Source organism: Puntigrus tetrazona, unplaced genomic scaffold (assembly GCF_018831695.1).
Source record: "Puntigrus tetrazona isolate hp1 unplaced genomic scaffold, ASM1883169v1 S000001111, whole genome shotgun sequence".
NCBI classification, from domain to species: domain Eukaryota; kingdom Metazoa; phylum Chordata; class Actinopteri; order Cypriniformes; family Cyprinidae; genus Puntigrus; species Puntigrus tetrazona.
Window position 1 is genome coordinate 2,210,480 of NW_025048699.1, and position 21,491 is coordinate 2,231,970.

At 35.7% G+C, this 21,491-nt stretch overlaps 1 protein-coding gene across 4 annotated transcripts in view; it reads right to left on the reverse strand.

Annotated features, from left to right (window-relative positions):
* pde8b (phosphodiesterase 8B) overlaps positions 1 to 21,491 on the reverse strand; it is a 40,568-nt gene that overhangs the window by 17,075 nt on the left and 2,002 nt on the right. Inside the window, exons 1-3 of one of the 4 annotated variants that reach the window (XR_006250403.1) lie at positions 19,008 to 20,225; positions 4,072 to 4,128; positions 1,189 to 1,379 (exon numbers count right to left, since the gene is read on the reverse strand). Coding sequence is in view for 3 of the 4 variants with exons in the window: in XM_043234298.1 (XP_043090233.1) it covers positions 1,189 to 1,379; positions 4,072 to 4,128; positions 19,008 to 19,289 (530 nt within the window). In the remaining variant the exon portion in view is untranslated. Of the gene's footprint in view, positions 1 to 1,188; positions 1,380 to 4,071; positions 4,129 to 4,212; positions 4,590 to 19,007; positions 20,226 to 21,491 lie in introns of those variants that run through there. The other 3 variants (XM_043234298.1, XM_043234300.1, XM_043234299.1) reach the window with 3 other exon arrangements.

The window sequence follows — 21,491 nt, forward strand, 5'->3', positions numbered from 1 at the left end:
ACCTGGTTCTTATCAATTGATTCTTTTCAGTAAATCAAAAACCCAATGCTCAAAACGAATGAATGACGAGTTACTGTTTTGAATCAGTCTGAAACAAAACACTTTATAATTGACATACATAATGGACATTCTTTTATGAACTACCATTCAAAACTCTGGGGATGGTATCTTTTTCATAAAGCCATGTAAAATGTAATTTATTCCCATATTGCGAATATGAATTTTTAGCATTATTACTCTAGTCTTCAGTGTCCTATGACCCTTAAGAAATCACTTGCACTGTCTAAATAACATTAGCTTTTTTAACCTTTGTGTATTATATCGGTTTTCTTTTTATTATACAATTAACAAAAGTAAAAAAGCCCTCTAAAACTAGCTTTTTTCTGTTCAATCTGTTTTCTTTTTTATTTTATAATTAATAAAAGTTCTATGTGTAACGTATTAAGATAATTGAGACTTGTTTTAGCATTTGTACATCATTGCTCTTCTGTTGAGTCATTTGTAAGTCGTTTTGCATAAAAGCCTCTGCTAAAATGCTAAAATGACTAAAAATAATAATGTAATGTAAATGTAATCATTCTAATAAAATCATCGATTTTCTTCTGAAGTAACATTCATCTTATTATTGTTTTAAACAGAATAGTTCACCCAAAAATTTTAATTCCGTCATCATTTACTCACCCTCAAGTAGTTCCAAATTTGTATGAATTTCTCTGTTCTGCTAAACACAAATGAAAATATTTCGAAGAAACCAGGCTGTTTTGGATCACCATTGGCTTTTTGTCCTACTACGGATGTCATTATTGACCCAAAACAGCCTGGTTACAAACTTAAATTTTTGGGTGAACTATTCCTTTAATATTTTTATTTTTATATTTTAGGATTCTTTGATCGATCAAACTAATGTAAATGATACGTTTCACTTCTGATCAATTTATTGCACACTGGCTGAATTGAAGTATTAATTTCTAAAGTAATTTCCTTGAGCCCAAACTTTGAATCCAATTGATTGAAAATAAAACATTTAACATTGAGCGTTTTAACGATGTCATATATTATTCCTATACATGCATATATATTCAAATTAGTATATTATTAAATTGTATAGACCTTAACAGGAAAAACAGGCAAGAAAGCTTGAACAGAAACAAGTGAGCGACAGATGATGGATGGTTTGCTTGTACCCACCGGCAGACGGCATCAGCCTCAAAGTACCGTGAGTGCCGGCCATCGATGATGACGATCTCATGGTGTTTATCCAAGAAACACTCCACCGCAGACTCAGGTGTTCGTGCGATGTTACACCTGAACCCCGCCCGCTCACACGCCCACCAGAACGCATCGCTCTGACTGTCCTCTTTAGCGAAGACCAGTAACACCTGAACGAGACAGAGACGGAGAGAGAGAGAGGTGCTGTTGGTGGGTGCGTGCGAAAGGTCAACAGTCTTTCATCCCCTTCAGCGTTGTGTAACCACGGAGCTGCGATGTGAAATTCCACATGGCCCAGGTCGTTCAGGACGCCTCTGTCACCGCTACCTCGCTCGGGAGGCCCACCGCACAGCGTCACACCACCTACAGGGGGCAGAGTGACCTCACCCGCTCACACACTAACTTTCAAACGCCTTACTACTGACGGACAGAATCCAAATGTGAAAAACTGCTGATGCAAAGCAGGGTCAACTAACCCAAGTGTTACAGGTTACCAAAATCTGTTACATCCCTGTATTACGCGCAGAAAAATTTTAAGGGTTAAAATTTTGTCATTAATCACTCACCCCCATGTTGTTTCAAACTCGTAAAAGCTTTGTTCGCCTTTGAACACAATTTAACATATTTTGGATGAAAACCAAATATAGCCGTTTTTGGTTTTTTTTTTCCATACAAAAAGTATTCTTGTACTTTTATAACGTTACGGTTGAACCACTGATGGCAGATGGACTATTTTGATGGCACTTTTCATACTTTTCTGGACTTCAACAGCGTGCATTATTTGGCAGTCAGTGGGACGGTCATAGGCCTCCTGGTCAGGGTTGCCAGGTTTTCCCAACAAAACTAGCCCAATACTAGTTTCAAGAGGGGGTTCCCTGGTAAAAAAAAAAAAAAAAAAAACACGCCTTTCAGGGGTCCTTCAGTTAAAATACACACCCCAGAGGAAAAAATATCACGTTATTGGGGTTGCTTCAACCCCTGGACGAGAAAAACATCCCAGTGTTAAAATAGCATAATACCACGGGAAAACCACACAGACTTGGACTTGACAACACTGCTTCCGGTTTTCATCCAAAATATCTTACATTTTGTGGAACTACTCGAGGGTGAGAAAATGATCTCATTTTAATTGAGTAAAACTAAAATAACAAAAACTAAACAAACTAATGCTAATAAAGAAAAAACTTACAGAAACAAAAAACAAAGAATCTATGTAAATAATTATAATTAATGACCTTGTATCAATGATACTAAAATAACCCTGGAACTCCAGCAGTGTGGGTGGATTGTTTTTCAACAATATTAAATTAAATTACATTAAACTGAAGTCAATTAAATTTCAAAAGACCCTAGAAATGACAGGCGATCCATTTATAAAATCAATCTTGATTGATCAGGCAAATCTGACTCAGAGATGATTCAGAAATTACATAAATGGCCTCATTTTACAGTGACTGACAAATGGCAGTCAGTCATTAGGTTAACATTATGCACACTTTCTGTTTCACAACTCCACTTCTAGTAACCCATAATTCCCACTAATACCACACACTCATACACACACATGCAAACGCACGCACACAAGCACTCAGGATAATCGTGTCAATCCTTTGAGACATCTCAAGATTATCCCTGGGGTCATGAGTCCATGTTAAGAGGTCTTTGGGCGCCCTCACTCATTTGCCATGCTGCAGGAACAGGACAATGCAGCAATGATAGTAATGCATTGTGATGTAACACAGCAACATTCTATCACTGCACAGCCTATGTGAGATGAATACATCACTAACAAGAGTGCACTATAAAGCCACAGCGACATTACACAATGCATTACTGCAGGGACTATGAGAGGTCATAATGCATCACTACATGGTTTCATAATGACCCGCAATTATGCATTAAATCCCATAAGATCAAGAGACTGTGCTTTAAAATAATCCAAACCTCACCACAAAACTATGTGACCCTTAAATAATGAATTAAAATGCTAGGAGCTGGGTATTTTATAGTGACTGGCAAATTTAATGCCGTTTTTAAATGGATGTAACAAGGAACAAGGAATTAACCATTTAATGCTAACAAATCACCAAAGAACGGGGTTTTTTCCATTTAAAGCAACATATAGCACTCTAATCATTCACTTAAAGTAATCTGAGGTTTACTGCCTTGCACAATGATAACATGGACACAATCTCAGTAATTAGGCAATTAAACACACACCTTTTGTTTAACAAGCCCAGATCATTAACAAGATCAAACACTTCAAAAACCAATAAATAGACTACCATTCAAAAGTTTGGATTTTTCAAAAACAAATGAATACCTTTATTCAGCAAGCACACATTAAACTGACAGTGAGCGATGTATAATAGTTTTTGAAATTAAATATTTCTACTTTAAACACACGTGTAGCAAATCAGCGTATTAGAATGATTTCTGAAAGATCATGCAATACTGAAGACTGGAGTAAATTCAGCTTTGCATCTAAGAAATAAATTACATTGGTAACGCTTTACAATAAGGTTCATTAGTTAACATGAACTAAGAATGAACAATACTTATACGGCATTTATTCATCTCAGTTAATCTTGATTTCAGCACTTATTAATGCATTATTAAAATCACACGTTTTGTTTGTTAACATTACTTAATGCACTGTGACCAATGGATTTTAACAACTTATTAACATTAACAAAGTTAAAGAGTGCAATGAATGTAGTTTCATTGTTTGTTCATGTTAATTAATACACAAATTAATGTTAACAAGTGTTACCTTTTGATCAAATAATGCAGCCTTGGTGAGCAAGATACTTCTTTAAAAACTCCAAACTTCTAAAGCAAAATGACTAAACTGGACTCTACCTGAATGGGCTCCTGGGTCAGTCGCATGGGCCCCAAACGCTCTTCTGCTGCAGACACCTGGCAGAGATCGAGAGAAACAGATACGTTTCAGTGAAACGAGGTTACAAAAGAAAACAAAAGCAAGAATGCATCTGGTTTTACCATCTCAGAGCCCTGAAGCAACATTCTGACATGCCTGTCCTGTTTTTAATCACATATTGACAATTGTTTGAATGTCCACGAATACAACCAAGTCAAAAGCGGTCCGCCGAAAAAAACTATGTTTCACAGGTTTGATTAATGATGGTAGATGCGGAGGTCCTGATCAGCACGCAATCCAATCCAAGCGTGTTACTCAGCTGATCTGAACACGAATGTTCCCACCGTCAAACGGTTCTAACGCTTTGTCAGATATGAAATATGTTGCAAAAGAAGGCTCTTTGTACGGTGGTGTCCAAATGGTTTGGCGACATTGTTGCAATGACAGAGAGCAGGTGGCTCAAAGCTTCCTGCGTCATCCACTTTAACACTACACATAAGCCTCTCAGTGGGAATCACACACGCACACGCACAAACACAAACACACATGTACAAAAAGCCTTCGGGCTAAAGAAGGATCATAATCACTATAAAAGCAGCATATGTAATGCACATTTAATTTTGCCAAGTAAAAAGGGATGAGTAAAGACTTTTAGATGCGCTTCTTTTCCAGGGAAAAAACATTAAATCATTTTCTCTTATGTAAACGGCACAGCGTGAATTTGCTTTGGTCATCTGCCTGTTTTATGTTCGTTTTAAATGTTGAGAGGCCATCTAGAGTCAAGAGCTTCTATTCCTGTGACCACACACACACACACACACACACACACACACACACACACATAGATCTGGGATGTGTTTAATTGAACAGTCCAACAGTCATATCGCAATCTTGACAGCAGCTGAGACGCAAACAGTTTCACGCAATTATCAATTAATTACTACACAATTGTCACGTGGCAAAACACACTAAATCTCTGCATGCCCTTTAGTTGATCAGAAAACCAGAATTCCTTCAAAGACCCTGATGAAAGCAGTAATTAAAAATATAGATAAAACAAAGAACAAAAATGGGCTTGTTTCACACATACATTCAACTCTTAGACACTGATGAGAAATTACTGTGAAAAGCACCTAAAAAGAAAAAGGTATTGTGGCTTTACAATTACAGTAGGCATATCACGTAATATAACAATATTTTGATATACAGCATTGATGACTTCTATAATTATGTCATGATATTTACATAATAGAATCCCAAAGTGCTACTGTTAATAGAAATAATAACTTTAATAATTTCATGATGATTTTCATGAAAAAACAACAAACAAACATCATACCTAAAAAGACATAATATTGCCATGGTACATGTTTAAAAATCATGACATTGCAGGAAATAAATCTGTAAGTTACACTACAGAAAATGTTATTTTCCATTTAAAAAAGTGCTGCTTTTTATTTTCATAAAGACCATTACCAAAACCACTGTTTCACAAGGCACTCAAAAAAGTCGACTGGAAAATCGTTTTTTTAAATACACTTAATTTAAACTGAAATGAAATGAAATTGAAAACGTACATTCTCTGCAACTCTGTAACTGATGATTTTCAGCTCTCATAAAATATGCTCACAAAGTCCAGCTTAAATGCAGACATTTTATTTTCATACATTTTCAAACAAATCATACATTCAAACAAATCTTTTCCGCATTCTTTGCTCTTCTTCTCTAACTCACGACCCCTCATGCTTGAGGTTTGTCACTTCCTGGCACTGATATTACATCTCATTTCCTAGAAAGCAACACACACGAACACGAACACGCACACACACACACACACACACACACGTAGGTATAGGTTCATATATGTTTTCTAAGTCCACAAAATTCTTAAACAATTAGCTAAAGCCATCATGCAGAATTTCATGTATATCTTTACAAAATCTAATAGTTGCTGTCAGATTGAATAGGTGATTTTAATGAGCGTTTCTGTCCATTTTTTATCTACCAGATAAAAAATATCAGATAGTTTATAGCAATTTGATCAAGTAATGGCACACATTTACTATGGAGTTCATAATCGCAGTGAAACCGTGATGGAAAAGTAAAATGTCCGAAGTATAAAAATAATCCTGCCCCCAAACTCAAATCACTGCTTGAACCAAACATTGACCACAGTCAAAAAACCACACAAGAGTCACACTGTTTGCACATTAAACTAAGGTACAATATATACATACATTACACACTTTACCTTCAGGAAATGACAAATGCGGTAAAATAATGTGATGGTCGGTGGTGATACAGAGATCATACTGCCTTTAACGGCTGTGTCAATAAACAAACCAACCATTTTACTACTTCAAATGTCTCTTAATTATCTTTAAACGACTCCACATGCTTCATTTCAGTCCCTCTTCAAAGAGAGACGGTGGATTTCAACTCTTCTGACGCTGCATCACGCTGCAGTTCTCTCCAGGATAAAAGACCTGTGCTGTTTGCCTAGCTTTCAAACACACGCACGCACACGCACACGCACACGCACACACACACACACACACACACACACACACACACCCTTCAAATGCATGTTTCAACTTACTGTTTGTCCACAGCTGGAGAACAACACTGACAGAGACAATGGTGGGTCAAAAGAGCAATGCGACTTGGCATGAAGCACAAACTTACAAACAGTCAAGGTAACAAAGACCTTATTAATGCCTAATTATTTCAACACAATTATTAATATCAGTTGTGCTGCATAATTTTTTTGTGGGGACTGGGATGCATTTTGTTTCTGAATAAAAATCTATTCAATCAGAAATTATTCACAATATTTTTACATTACTTTCACTTATTTTTAAAGAACGCAACATTTTACTTAAAGCCTTTATGAAAAATGCAACATAAATGCATCATAATGTGTTTTGTTATACGTTATGTTGTAAACCTTTATAACCAAATTTAAATGTATATTGTAACAATGAATTGATAAGTGTTATAATGCATTAAATGTTTATACAATTATTCATGAGCTTGTACAGAGCATTAGAAGGTGCATTGCAAGGCATATCCTAATTAATGCATAAAACTACTTTTATAATGCATTATACATAAAGGCTTTAAAGCTTTAAAGTGTTACCATCGCACCCTAACTGAATATTAATTTCTTTAAAAATCTTACTAACCCCAAATTTGAGCTATAAATATAAAATAATAACAACAGCACTACTATTTTACTTAAGACAAAAATTACAAAATATATCTGAAAACAATTTACAACAATTTACCTTTTTTATTATTATTTTAACTGAGCTAATAGCTTTTAAAAACGCAATCAAAACAAACTGGTCCTTCACAGATTTACATTTGATAAGAGTAATGCTTTTTGGGGATATAGAGGACAGATGCCTTATGGATATGAAATTACATTGCTGCATTTATAGATATGATTAAGTTAGTTTTTGTTATCTTAATCTTATCTTAAACTCTTTCATCTCCTGTGTTTTCAAGGCATCCCGAGTCTCTCTCCCTTTTTCTCGTGGTGTGTTCCTCTTCCCAGCACTTTGTGTGCCGTTTTGACTCAGTCATGTGCTTTTATTGAGGACAACGAACACACACACACACACACACGGACATAAAACCACATGCAGAACAAAGGCCTTCCTTCACAGAGTACGGGGTCACGATAAAATATGATCCCTGCTATATTTAGAACCCCCAGATGACAGTAGGCAAGCGGCAGCGCTGCGGCTTTATTGATTCAGATTTACTTATAACATGTTACATAAGATATCACCTAGATAGTGTTTCTGTCCAGTGAACTCAGAGGAACCACGCAGTAGTCGACCAGGAGATACACATTCTCCAACGCAAACAAATATTATTTATCATTTGATTAAAAACATATGAAAACTGTGATACATTTTGTCTTTGGATTATTGATAAATATATAATTTTAGAGATAATTATTATTTTTTTTAAATAGCTTTATAAACATCTTTACTCGGGGTGATGAAATATATAGAGAAAAATTGTCTTTTATTCAACTGAAAAACACTATGTAGGTGCATTTTGAAATCAACTTGTATTTCATGAAAAAAAATCTATTTTAATTAATTATACGCGGTAAACAACATGTGAACTAGAGAGGTAAGATTAAACTGAATAAAACTGAGAGTATTTTTTTAATAAATCGGAAAACACAAATTATTTATTTATTTGAACCAAAAAAATGTAAAAGTTCAAGGAAGGAGTCAGTGTCTCAATTTATAAAGACTTGTTTTACTATTGGATTCTCTTGAATGAATGATTCAATGACAAATACTTTTTTTTTTTTAAAAGGTAGTTGTCGCCACCTTCTGGTGGAAGAAGATAAGCGTTACTGACACTCACGATGTGAATCAATCGTAACAATCATAGCCGAATCGTCCTCATTTAGGAATAAGATCACCTGTGTGTTTAAATCAAGATTGCAGTTTTTAAAGATTAATGGCCCAGGTCTAATGTAATCACTGCCAAATGTTTGCAAAGATATCGTCACGTTCTTCAAAAAACACGTCGGATCTTGTGCGATCTTTTGCCAGGAGATCTCGTCACATATCTAACCTTTAGTGTTACTTTTTAGCAATTTATTCTGCTGACACTGAAGAGAATACACAGTTTGCGTTCAGTGGATACTCTTTAAAATGGCGCTGGTGCAACAGAGGAGACTAATTATTGAATTAAGTTGTTATTTTTATTTTCTTTGCGTACAAAATGTATTCTCATCGCTTCATGAAATATAGTTTGAACCACAGATTACAAATACAGATTGAGGCAGTAGTGTTAAAGTGTCCCAAAAAGCTTGTAAGGCTACAGGGGTTTCCGAAAAAAGACAATTTAAAGCCTTAAAGCCTTTATGCATAATGCATTATAAAAGTAGTTTTATGCATTAATTAGGCTATGCCTTGCAATGCACCTTCTAATGCACTGTACAAGACAACCAAAAGCATATATTACGTGACCATTGACCAGTAAGACAATAAATAAGCTTTATATTACACCTTTACGGAAAACTCACTTCAAACCACCACTGAGTGTTTGTAACATTTCTGAATGATACCTATTTGACAGTGTTCATCACGTGGCAGTCAACAGGAATGTCACAAGCCTCCCAGTTTTTATCCAAAATAGCTTTTAAGAATTTGGAACGACATAAGTTATTATTGATGAAATGTTTATTATGGGGTGAAGTAACCCTTTAATGAAGTCTTTCTACGATTGTTCCAATAAGTGAGATGTTCATTTGTGTATATTTAATGTATATTTCGAGTTAAAACTAGTAATAAAGAGGAAGGTGTGATCATGCTCTCCACATTGTTCTCCACATTGCCGAGGCAATAGTATAGCCAGCGATCTGTCTAGCCACATCACAAAGCATCAAAATGACATTTAATGTCAGAATTTTCTGAAAAAACGGCAGGGATTTTTTGGCACACATGTACCGAACCAAAACACCTGTAAGAAATATTTACCATTACACCCCCAATATAAACTATGTTCCATTTTTTTTCTTTCAGAAAGATGAATTGGTAATCTTAACATTTTATTTAAAGATTTAACATTTTTTTAATGGTCTGAACTAAATTATGAAAATCTTTTAGAGCTCATATATAGTTTCTTTAAAAAATATATAACATATTACACATTAATGAGTAAATCAGTATATATATATATATATATATATATATATATATATATATATATATATATATATATATATATATATATATAATAATTTAATTTAAGTGTCATGTTTGTGATTTTTTTTTCATTTAAGCTATGGCTTCTGGCCTTTAAAGCCATTATCTGCTGAATTCCGATACTGGACCGATAATATCATGCTTAAATACATATATAAGTCCTGTCAAACGATTAATCGCGAATATGTTTTTGTTTACATATTCGCGTACTGTGCATATTTTTTATGTGTAAATAAATACACACATGCATATTTAAGAAAAAAATTTTTTATCAACAATATAAATATATACATGCAGATACTTGTAAATATTTTCAAAATATAGGCTGTATATGTGTGTATTTACATATACATAATAAATATGCACAATGCACACAGATATATTACGTATATAGTCTAAGACGAACAAGGGTGTAACCATAAGAACAATAAGCATAATACTGCTTTAAATTGTTGTTGTTTTTCAAAAAAAAGTAACATTTATTGCAACCACATTTTGACATTTTATTCTTTAAAAACATATTTGAAACCTTAAAAGTAGATACTTTACTTACATGTTATGTGCTTTCTATGGACATAGACGTCTTTGACCCATATACATCATATATTACGCATATATACGCACACACACACGCACACACACACGCATATATATATATATATGTGTGTGTGTGTGTGTGTGTGTGTGTGTGTGTGTGTGTGTGTGTGTGTGTGTATGCATGCATGTGTGTATTTATATGCTGGCAGTTTCCAATGGACTCTTCAAAGGACATTTTCTTTTCAAATTTAGTTCACTTCTGTAGATAAATTTGGCTACAAAGTGCAGATAAGCAAACACACAAACACTGAAGGTTACACATGATGAATGCACACAAATGAATGACTGTGATCTTAAGACCGCGTGTGATGCAGTGTGCCACTGTTATCTGTTCTCTCCATCAGTACAGAGTCATTAAGTAATCATTCAAAGATCCCTTTAAAGTTTTCACTCACTGACACCAACAAAAAGGTCAAGTATATTTGCATGTGGCCAACACAACAAGAACATCTCTAAAATGTTACCCTAGCTCTAACACGGCGACCACAGTTTAAATGTTAAACCACAAAAAATGCCATGGATACTTACATTAATGCTAGGGAGACCTTATGTGCTTTTTTTTTTAAGACATGCCCTGGTCTGGCATTTCTAAAGTGCCTAAAATGTCCAGGATTTGCTTTGTTTTACTGACTTTGTTGGAAATATGCCCTACACTAAATCGAACTAAATCTACCCGAGGATTCAATCCAGAGATTTCCAACACCTAGGAGCAACTCTGTATCAAGTGATCTACCGAATAAACCTACTGTTTAGGAAAACACACAGATATGAAGCTGGATATGTGTGATGCTAACGTTCAAGTGTATCAGTTTTCAAATCTCCCAGCATGTTAATATTGTTTTGAAGTCATGACATGAAATTCTTCAAGTAACGGTGTGAAAATTAATTACGCTTTACTAATCAAAATTCTGCTAATTAGTGTGAAAGGGAATAAAAGGTGTCTGCGTTTTACTGCCCCTAGTGTTCATTTCTTTTGGGAACTGCACTGATGAACTTATTGATATGCATTTCGTGCCTACGTTTATGCCATGAGACTAGTTGGGAAAATGCTTTGCTTTCCTATTGCCTTCCTGAAAACAAGTTTAGCCTATAGCATGCAGGCATATCGACCGACCATGGTTTGCTAGATGTAGAGAAAATGGTCAAAGCAATGCATTGTTCTGATAAAAACTCCTTTAAAAACCTTTAAGTCACTGTGACTGGTAAATTACAGTCAAATGTAATATTGCCCATCTATCACGTTCCACCAGCTTCAATGGGTCAAACTGGAAACGGATGGACTAATTCCAGAGAAAACAGCTCAACAAGCTCATAACCATTTTTACTCGTGTCCAAACAAATAAACAGTGCTACAAAACCAAACATTGTACACTTTTGCGGCTGGGCTAGTAAAAAACTCTAGCAGGGCAATAAATAATCTAAACTTCTGTCTGACTGGACCTGCACACGAATCCATATTGCTGAGCTATGAGTAGGATTACATAACGAGAACATTTCTGTATATGTAATGCCTTGGGGATGTGTGTTTATCCATGAGCGATATGAAAATACATTTACTGAAACCTTTATGTCACACCGCTGTAAATTACAGGAAATGTGAGCACAAAAAAAAGCTAATTAGCTCAAGCTCATTAAAACATGATATAACTGGTAAGTCTGAAACATTTCTCATTATCTGAGCAAGGCTTACGCCAGCTCCAAAGACAGCAGGCGTCGGACAAGCTGAAGACTGGGAAACTGCATTTAGGAAAAGTGGTTCTGCTAAGTTCTTTAAAAAGTATGAAAAAACGTCTTTGCAGTAACAGTCATTATCTGAAAGTTATCAAGGTTATCTAGTCTGCAGTGATGTTATAAAAATGTTAGCACCAAAACGTATAAATCACACGTGGAACATTTTAGTTCATCTGTTTTTACTAAATGTTACCACAAACCTAGCAGATTATATACTAAATATAATAATAATGACTGATAAGAGCTTTCCGATAAAGATATAGCATAATTCAAGGTGTCAATATTGGTGTAAAATGAGATGAAGATTTCTCTCCAGAGTTCCTCTAAACTGGGCTATAAATAACCAAATGAAATGGTGTTATCTCTGAATATATAGCTTACCAGCTGAATGCCATGTTATCTAGAGAATAATCAGTTCATCTTCCTGAAGCAGTAACTCAACACGCACAGCTAGGCAACCAGAACATAACAGAGAGAGGTCAAAATGCACACAAATTCACTCCAAGCCATATACTGAAAGTAAACAAAAAAATCTATAAATCTTCAAAGTGCTATCTAAAACTATGTCTATCTATCTGTTGTAAATCTGTAAATCACACAAATTAGATCAAGTTTATGCCTCTTTAGTGACATTTTCATGACTTTAGCTGTCAGAACAGAATAATTTAAATAATTTTATAAATACAGTACTTGCATAGAGCAATTTAAAATTCTGCCAATGACATGTCATGCATCTACAGATGTATGTCTAGATAAAAATACAATGTGCCCATAGAAACATTTTGACTACTTTCCATCATTTTTCTCAGTCTGGAAAATTTGTTTCCATTTTTACCATTGCATCACACAAGTTCCAAAATAATACATTCCTCTAGACTAAAGAAATAATGATTACCATTGAGATCAATGAGATCAAATCTTAATGAAAGTACTAACTTTAAATTGTAAATGCAATAAACGGCAGTTTCAAGACACTTGCTTTTATCTGTTTTTCTATTTTCACTTTCTCTCTATTTGGTTCATTAAGGGTGAAACTGCACACAGGTTTCAGGGATGGAGTCTCTGTTCAATGGATATTAATAACAACCAGTGATAATGTGAGAGAGAGAGAGAGAGAGAGAGAGAGAGAGAGAGATGCTGGTTGAGGGGGAAACAGATGGTCATTAGCAGATAAACAGGGACAATAAGATGTCTGATGACACAGACAGAGTAATAAATTAGGAGCGGGAATATGTGATAAAACTGAAAGGATTGAGATTCTCTAGCTGTGTGAAGCAGCATCAACGAATATCCCCCTCAAGAAACCCACTCAGATGTGCATCAACATTTGCAAATACATCAATACGAAACTAAAACTCAAAGTACAGTAGTGAAATCATTTTGGTAACTGAAATAATATTAAAATAAAATCTAAATATTAGATGAAAAACCTGAGTTGCCTTGTCGAAAAACTAAGGAAAATAGGTTTAAGCACTAAAATGATTATGATAAATGAAAATATTTGCAAAAAGTAAAATCTAGTAATAAATTACAAAAGCAAAATTACTACAACAAAAATAGAATGAAAATTCTAAAAAAAAAGCTAATTCAAAATATGAATAAACTCTATACTGTTGATTCATAATAATTATGTAATAATGAATAAAAGTATATAACTAAAACTAAAACAACAATTGTTGGGAACAACAAAAAACTGTGATACAACTTATGTTTTTCAGGCACATGACCGGAGTTCAGCTATTTTCATAATACTTCGTTATTTCCAGTAAAAAAAAACTCAAAAACATTATTTAACTTTGGTATCCACCGAAATTTTGGCCAGCAAAAATGGCATTCTAGTTTTTTGGCCGAAAGAGAAAAACAGCAGAAAATACAAGCCCAAATAGACTATAAAATATAATACATTTCATTCTGCTCAATGAATGTGCTACCGCTCATGCTCAAAGTCCGCTAAAATAATGTGCCCACAGGAAATTTCTATGTGGTATACTAGTTATAGCTGTATCTGAAAAAATGTATTGCTACTTACCATTAAGCTAACACTGTACAATAAGGTGCCGTTAGTTAATGAGCAATGAACAATACATTTATTACAGCACTTATTAATCTTAATATTAGTCTTAATATTAGTTAATGATAATACAGTTGTTCACTGTTAGTTCATTTTTATTCAGAGTGCATTAACTGCTAACAAGCACAACTGTTGATTAATAAATTAATTGATAATTTCATTCTTAGTTTTATATATATATATATATATATATATATATATATATATATATATATATATATATATATATATATATATATATATATATATATATATATGTGCATGCACACACACAGATTGACTCTACTTAATTACAGTTTCAGTGTATGTCCCCCAATCTTGCATAAATGAATGAACTAGCTTGTGATTCTAGCTCTTGCTGTTTGTTAGCAGAGCAGCTCTTGGTGTGTCCAGCTTGTAAACTGGAATGTTTCACATTTAAACATATTTCAAACAATCTGTTCCCATCCTGTAAAATCCTACATACTCCCACGATGCTTTCAAGTGTTTACAAAAACCTCCCAGATGATAAACAACGTTACTAATACCACCATCATGGACAACTTTGGAGTTCTGTTGCTCTTTCTGACTGCGAGAACACAGTCTATAGCACAGCCTCAACACACACACACACAAATGAAAGGAAAGCACTCACCCATAAACAAACACAGAAACAAATGTCTAATTTTAGTTTCCTGTCAAACCTGAAAAACTACATTTTTGCCAATAGTTAGTAATTTTCATACTTTTCATAAGAATGACTCATGATATAGAGAAATTTCATACAAATCCCTCATGATATAGAGAATCTGAGTTTGCAATCTACCATGACACGAAAATAATCCTCTATATCATGTTAACCTTGTTTATCAATCGTTTTGATATGTTCTGACAATGAACAGCATTTCTAACACTACTCTTACATGTATGTGTAATAAAACAGCTTCAGCACTGGCAAATCTACGTATAGGCCAGGCAGAAAAAACACTATTAGGCTATTTGTGATTTTCTTGTTTTCTAACCTTTTTATTGAACTGTACAAATATAAAGTGCATTACCATTTAAAATGTTGGGGATGGTAAAATTTATTAATTTTTTTAAAAAAAACACCTTATGCTCACTAAGGCTGGATTTATTTGCTCAACATTCATCATTACTCCAATCCGGTGTTACACGATCCATCAGAAATCATTATAATATGCTGATTTGCAGCAGAAACGTTTCTCACCGTTATTAATTTTGCTGTTATTAAAATGTTTTTAAAAATACATGTTATGCTTTAATACTTGAATGATGCGTGTAGTTGTTTTTAATATTATGAATTTATTTATGCTGAAGAATTAAAAAAATTTAAACCCTGGGTTTTTGAATTGCTCTCATACTGAAAACATTCTGGGGTTTGAACCTTCGACCTTTGACCTGCTAGACCAGATTTAAGCACACTCTCAGAAACAAAGGAGCTGTCACTGGAGCAGGACATTTTTAAAAGCACTTCAAACATACATTTTTTACTAATATGTATCTGTAATATGTAATATATCTTTAAGGTACCGATATGAAACCTTTACCTCATACCTCATTAACGGCTTTTGTGCCACACCACGCCAAAAGCTAAGAGCTTAAACTAATACACAGGATTTTCCTCTAACAAAGACTAAAAAAACACCTACAAATATGCTGGAGAATAACGTCACTGCATCTCACTACCTTTGAGGTAAATAAATATGCAGCCATCAAGTAGAGAGACTGATATCTTCATCTTCTTTTTGTACAAATGTGTTCCCTGAAAGCAAATCGGCTAACTAGATGATACTAACTCATGGGACAGACGCTGCAGGACAGCACTAATCATTTAGGCGCGATTTCATGCCGTTATCTAAATGTTCCTGACCTCCCGAGGGAAGCCGTGGCGAATCAGATTGTACTTTACGTCAGGCTACGTTGTGACAGTGATATGTCCCCATGTCAGTCGAGACTGCTGATGCCCCGTTACATGTCTCAGGGCACCTCTTCCCACAATGCCTCGCTCTAACTATGTGTGTGTGTGTGTGTGTGTCTGTGTATCTGGATTGAGATTCATCAGCCTTTTTGCATGTGATAGTTCACACCCTGCAGAGCTCACAGCCAGAGGGGTAAACAAACTCTGTGGCCTGAACACACACAAATGCATACAAAGACACACAAAATCGGTCTTTCTTCAGCGCAGGGCCTCTATCTCTGCAAAAAAAAAAAAAGACACAGAGATCCACAAACGCACACAAGAAAGCCAAACTGGACGCATATTCATTCAAAACGGACATCGGCTCCATTGCTGTGGATACAATGAGAATGTGTGTGAGTGATAGAGAGCTGTGTGGAGTCACACACACTTCAATGGCATCATTGAGTTCCTCGCCAGTCTCGGAGGGCGCAAGCATCTGACTATACCACACACATGCTTGGCAAGATTGTACCAAAATCGCTACGTCTCCTTTCAAACTGACAGACGACCAACATACACGCACAAAGTGCCCATTAAAAGCCATTATATAAATCCATACCAGATCTATAAATGGTCCTTGTAGGATTTTAAAATGGCATTAGTATCTGATTTGTGTTGCGTAACACAAATTCCACTTTGTCCGGCGGCCCATCGGTTTGATTCGGCCAAATCAGTCCAAATGAGCCACGATTTTATCATTCTCAGACAGAAAAATGTAATCATTCATCGAGAAAACTAACAAAAAAAGTGTGTGTTTATTACGGGTCTGAGAGTGTGTGCTCACCTGCGGTGTGAGAAAATTTGTAATCTGAATTCTACACGCGAGCCGACTGTAAACACTTTCACTCAGATAAGGCCGATATCCTTTCTAAACATGGCAGGAATTACGGCGTTCAGGTCAACAGCCTTCCAACATCATCTGCAGAATGTAAGCAAACTGTAACGGAAAGATATCGTCCCCAGAAAAAGACAAAAAAAGATACATTTTTCAACAATAAATCTCGATGCTATATTCAAGCAGTCTGAAACACCCAGCCTTACAAAAAGTCATTACGGTTTGTTAAGAAAAGCATGTTTTTTTGCGAGGGTAAACTTAAACAGTCCCTAAAGTGAAAATGAAATGTATTAAAAATATGTATTATCCCATTTTTGTTTCCACATAGCAGATTTTTCAGATTTTACCTTTAACAGTGGTGTAAATGTACACTAATAACGTAATAAAATACAACTAAATAACAATCAGAGATACAGTGGCCCCAAAATGCAATGACATTCAGTGATTTTACAAGCAGTCCAAGTGTCCAAATGCCTTTTAGGCCCACTTGTACAGTTTAAGGAAGTAGTTTTCAATTGATTTTACGTCATAATCTTGAATTTACTTTTATGCAATGGCAAATTAAATCTGTAATAAAATAACTGATTGTGTGAAATGTCAACAAGAATCTATTTAAAATCAAATTTGAAATGGATAAAACAATCTGCTGAAGCGTTGGTATTAGACAGCATGAGCCCTGTTTGTTGAACCCAACCTGTTTCCTGACAGCAGTATTCATTTAATTAATACTTGATTTGACTCTTTTAACACAAAGACCACTATCCAACCCCCACCTGCATTAAAATAAATATACTGTATTCAAAAACTGATATCAGAAAAGGAGATCTGCAGTGCGGAACTTACATGCATTATAATATCTGATAAAAGTCACTTTAGATGTATGAAAGGTGTATAAATTTGAATCAATTGTGCAAATAAAATTAATGTAAAAATAAACTAAATTTAAACTAAATAAACTAAATAAATTTGCCTTAGCAATTAATATGTGCTGTGTTTAGTGCCAAAAGCAGGATTTAATTGGATGCATTGCCTTGATGTCAAAACCAAAAATAAATAGCATGTGCTTTCTCCACATAATAGATCATACCTATATTACTGTTGATTCCCTGCTGGCCATGAGCAGATGCATTTCTTTGGCCTAAACAGCAAGGTATGGTGCTAGTAACACCAACATCACGGGTTCAATTCCCAGAAAATACATAAAGTGCATCAAATGTACCTTAAATGCATTTAAGTCGCTAAACTTAGAATAAATCTGCCAAATGCATCTGTGTATATAAAATATTATACATATTAAAACAAACCTAAGGCCCAATTGTAAGTTACAACCCACCAGACCCACGACTCTCTAAAAATGACCAACCAAAAACGGCCAGCATAGTTTTATTTTTTTTTTCTGTTATTTAAAGTTTGATTTATTTCCAGTGAAGGATTTAGTGCCCCTGTGAGCATCATGGTGATGCTATTATTAATCTAAAAAACTCTTGACAGCTGTTGAGAGAGTAGCTAAATACTTAAAAACCAAACAGAACATTTTATTTACACACGAAGCAACTTACATTGCATTCAATGTATACATTTAAGCAGTTCTCCCAATCGAACCTTGTTAGTGCCACGCTACAGGAATTGCAATATTTTTCACACTTATTAAAATGTAAGTGTAAATGCTTTGGGTTTTATACTGTTAAAATATCTTTATGAAAGTAAATAATAAACATTGTCCTTTACTGGGCTCCTACCTCTTTGAAGTTTCTGAATGAACAAAACTCATTCATTTAACCTAAATGACAAAATAACATATTAAAGGTAGTAAACAATAAGCGTAAGGCAGCAATAAGCATCCAGCTGGTGATTCACAAGAACACACATATGCACGAATGACACGGAAACACTGAATGAATGACAAGATGGTGGAAATAATGTAAGATAAAGAGCAAAAAAAACCGATTCCCACCATCGTGCCATTCATTCATTCCTTCTACCTTGACGCTGGTGCTGCTGGTCTGAGTCTCGGCCTCCGTGCACATGTGTCCGCCGCTGTTCTCTCTCCGCTCCCGGTGGGAGTTTGTCCGTGTGTGCCTGCTCTGGTAGGCGATCACGGAGGGGATGGTGTCCGCCGCGTCGGTCTTGATGAAGAGGCCGTGCAGGGTGGTCGCCGTGCCCTGCGAGATGGTGGTGGTCTGGTGCGGCGAGTTGGACTCGTCCGAGTCGCGGCAGTAGATCACCCCGCTCTGCGAGACGTGGATGCTGGGAGCGCAGCCCATCGTTCCCCGCGCCTCGCTGCGTAAAACCCGGAGGAACGGATCTCAAGACCGCCGCCGCTCCCGGGCCGCTGTCACGCCGCCGTTCCCCCGGTACATTGGCCGGTGGTCGCGCTGCTCAGTTCCGCCTGCCTCCCTCCAGCGCGCGTCAAGGAGAAACGGAGAGCAGATCCATCTCGCCGCGTTATTTATCAGCGATCATATCAGATCAGATCGATGACACCTCGGCTGTCCAACCGTGAGCCCGCTGAGTTTGTGCCATGTCACATTTTGGACGAATTACACCCTCGTTTCACCTCGGCGTATGATACTAAAGGTCCGAGCTGCACGCTGCGATCCATTTTCTCGCGGTATTGATCATCTGTATGTTCATCACGACGGCGGAGCTCTTAAATAACAGGCGCAAAGCATCAGACTGTGAGAATATGCCTCAAACTTACACTCACTGTCCTTTAAGACACACGAGCGTCATCAGTGACAGACACGCACATCAGTGACTCCCTCTTCCCGTGAACACTCGGTCTGCCTATTAATGGTGGATTCATCTTCTGCTGTGTGTGGAGTTTAAACGACAAAGACGCTGATAGCCATGACTGTATGCATATTCAATAGCGTGCAAAAATGCATAAAAAAAGACTAGTGATTGACTCAACAACTAATACTTATGCTTGATGACCCATAAATGTAGATATAACAACATCCTGCATTAACGAAATGAAATTCAATGCTTCTTTTTCACTATTTTTAGAGCTGATTCCAAAAATAGCCCTGGTTTGCTCATGTCACACTTTCTTACAAAATATGATGCATTTGTGACCATTTGTAAGTCCTCTTTATCTCTTAGTCACCTCAAAAAACGCCTTAAAGTCACGCTTCCTATTATTATTATTTTTTTGAAGACATTATTTTGTGCTTAATCCTATATTTAAGGTGAGAATTGCGGGCACTGACAAGAAAAACATAATGTTTGTTTCTTTAAATCTTTGTGTTTAACAAAGTTTTACTTCTTTGCAGATTCTAAGTTAAATGCATTTCGAATACTTTTTGACTTATTTATTTTGCTAAGTGCTTAAAAAAGTTTTTCTATTTGTATTTTTTTGAGAATGAGAAAATATTAGGCCTTTTTTGCCAACACCTGTAATATTAGGCAAATGAAGCATATACGGCATTGCTTCCTGATCACATACGTCGCATAATGTTTACTTATATAATCAAACTCAAAAAATAAACAGACAATATGTGTTACACATTCCTACAGCAGTCAGTGATGCTAGAGGAACTAACTTCTGTCAATGAACCAAGTGGTCATGTTTATGAACTGATAAAAAGAAACGAGGCTATGCACTTGTCCTTCACCTTGATGCATCAAAAATGCTTTGAATATTAGACCAACAAAGTGTTTCTGCAGGTCACATAGTAGAGCACAGGGTTGAATTCCCAGGGAGTGCATGAACCAATAAAATATGAAAGCAATAAGTCATTAAAAGCATCTGCCAAATGCATGAAATGCACAGTGTAGGACTTCAGGGTCAGTGATAGTACATCTGGGTTTTCAAATGTTTGCATATTACAGGTCCAAGCTGTAAAGTGTTCCAAACATCTGTAAATGACTGATAAGCCCAGATATGATTATATAGGACTACAGTGACCTTTTATTATGCCGGAGTTTACTTAACAGATTCTTGCATGGGTGGGAAAAATGTTTCTGGCCCAACTTTGTCGCTGCGGCAAGTCCTTCTGCACATATGCCATACAGCACATGCGCAGGCGAAACGTTCAACGGTCATAATGCATTGTGAGTCTGTTTGATATTGTATATCCTGGAAATGCCAATAATATCTCAGATGCACTATTCTGATAAACTAAATACATAGCGGTTAAACATTTACATAATCAGTGGGAAGTCTTATTCACTGGGAATGCACTTTACTATGGTTTTAATTTTGTCATACCCCCAAAATATGTGGCGCATATGCAGAATTTTGAGCCAAGATGATTTAAAATGCAAGTGTGAAAATTAAGCAGTACAATTATTGAAGATCAATAATCATTTTTTGGTCAGTCTAATGGAATCACACCTTCCACAGATCATTCACCGAAACTGAAACCTTCCCGCCCTCGTGTCTCTGAGAATTTTTCATAAACCGAGCTATTATTAAAAATGTCAAAGCTGCCGTTTTCCATATAATGAAAACGTATGCTGAG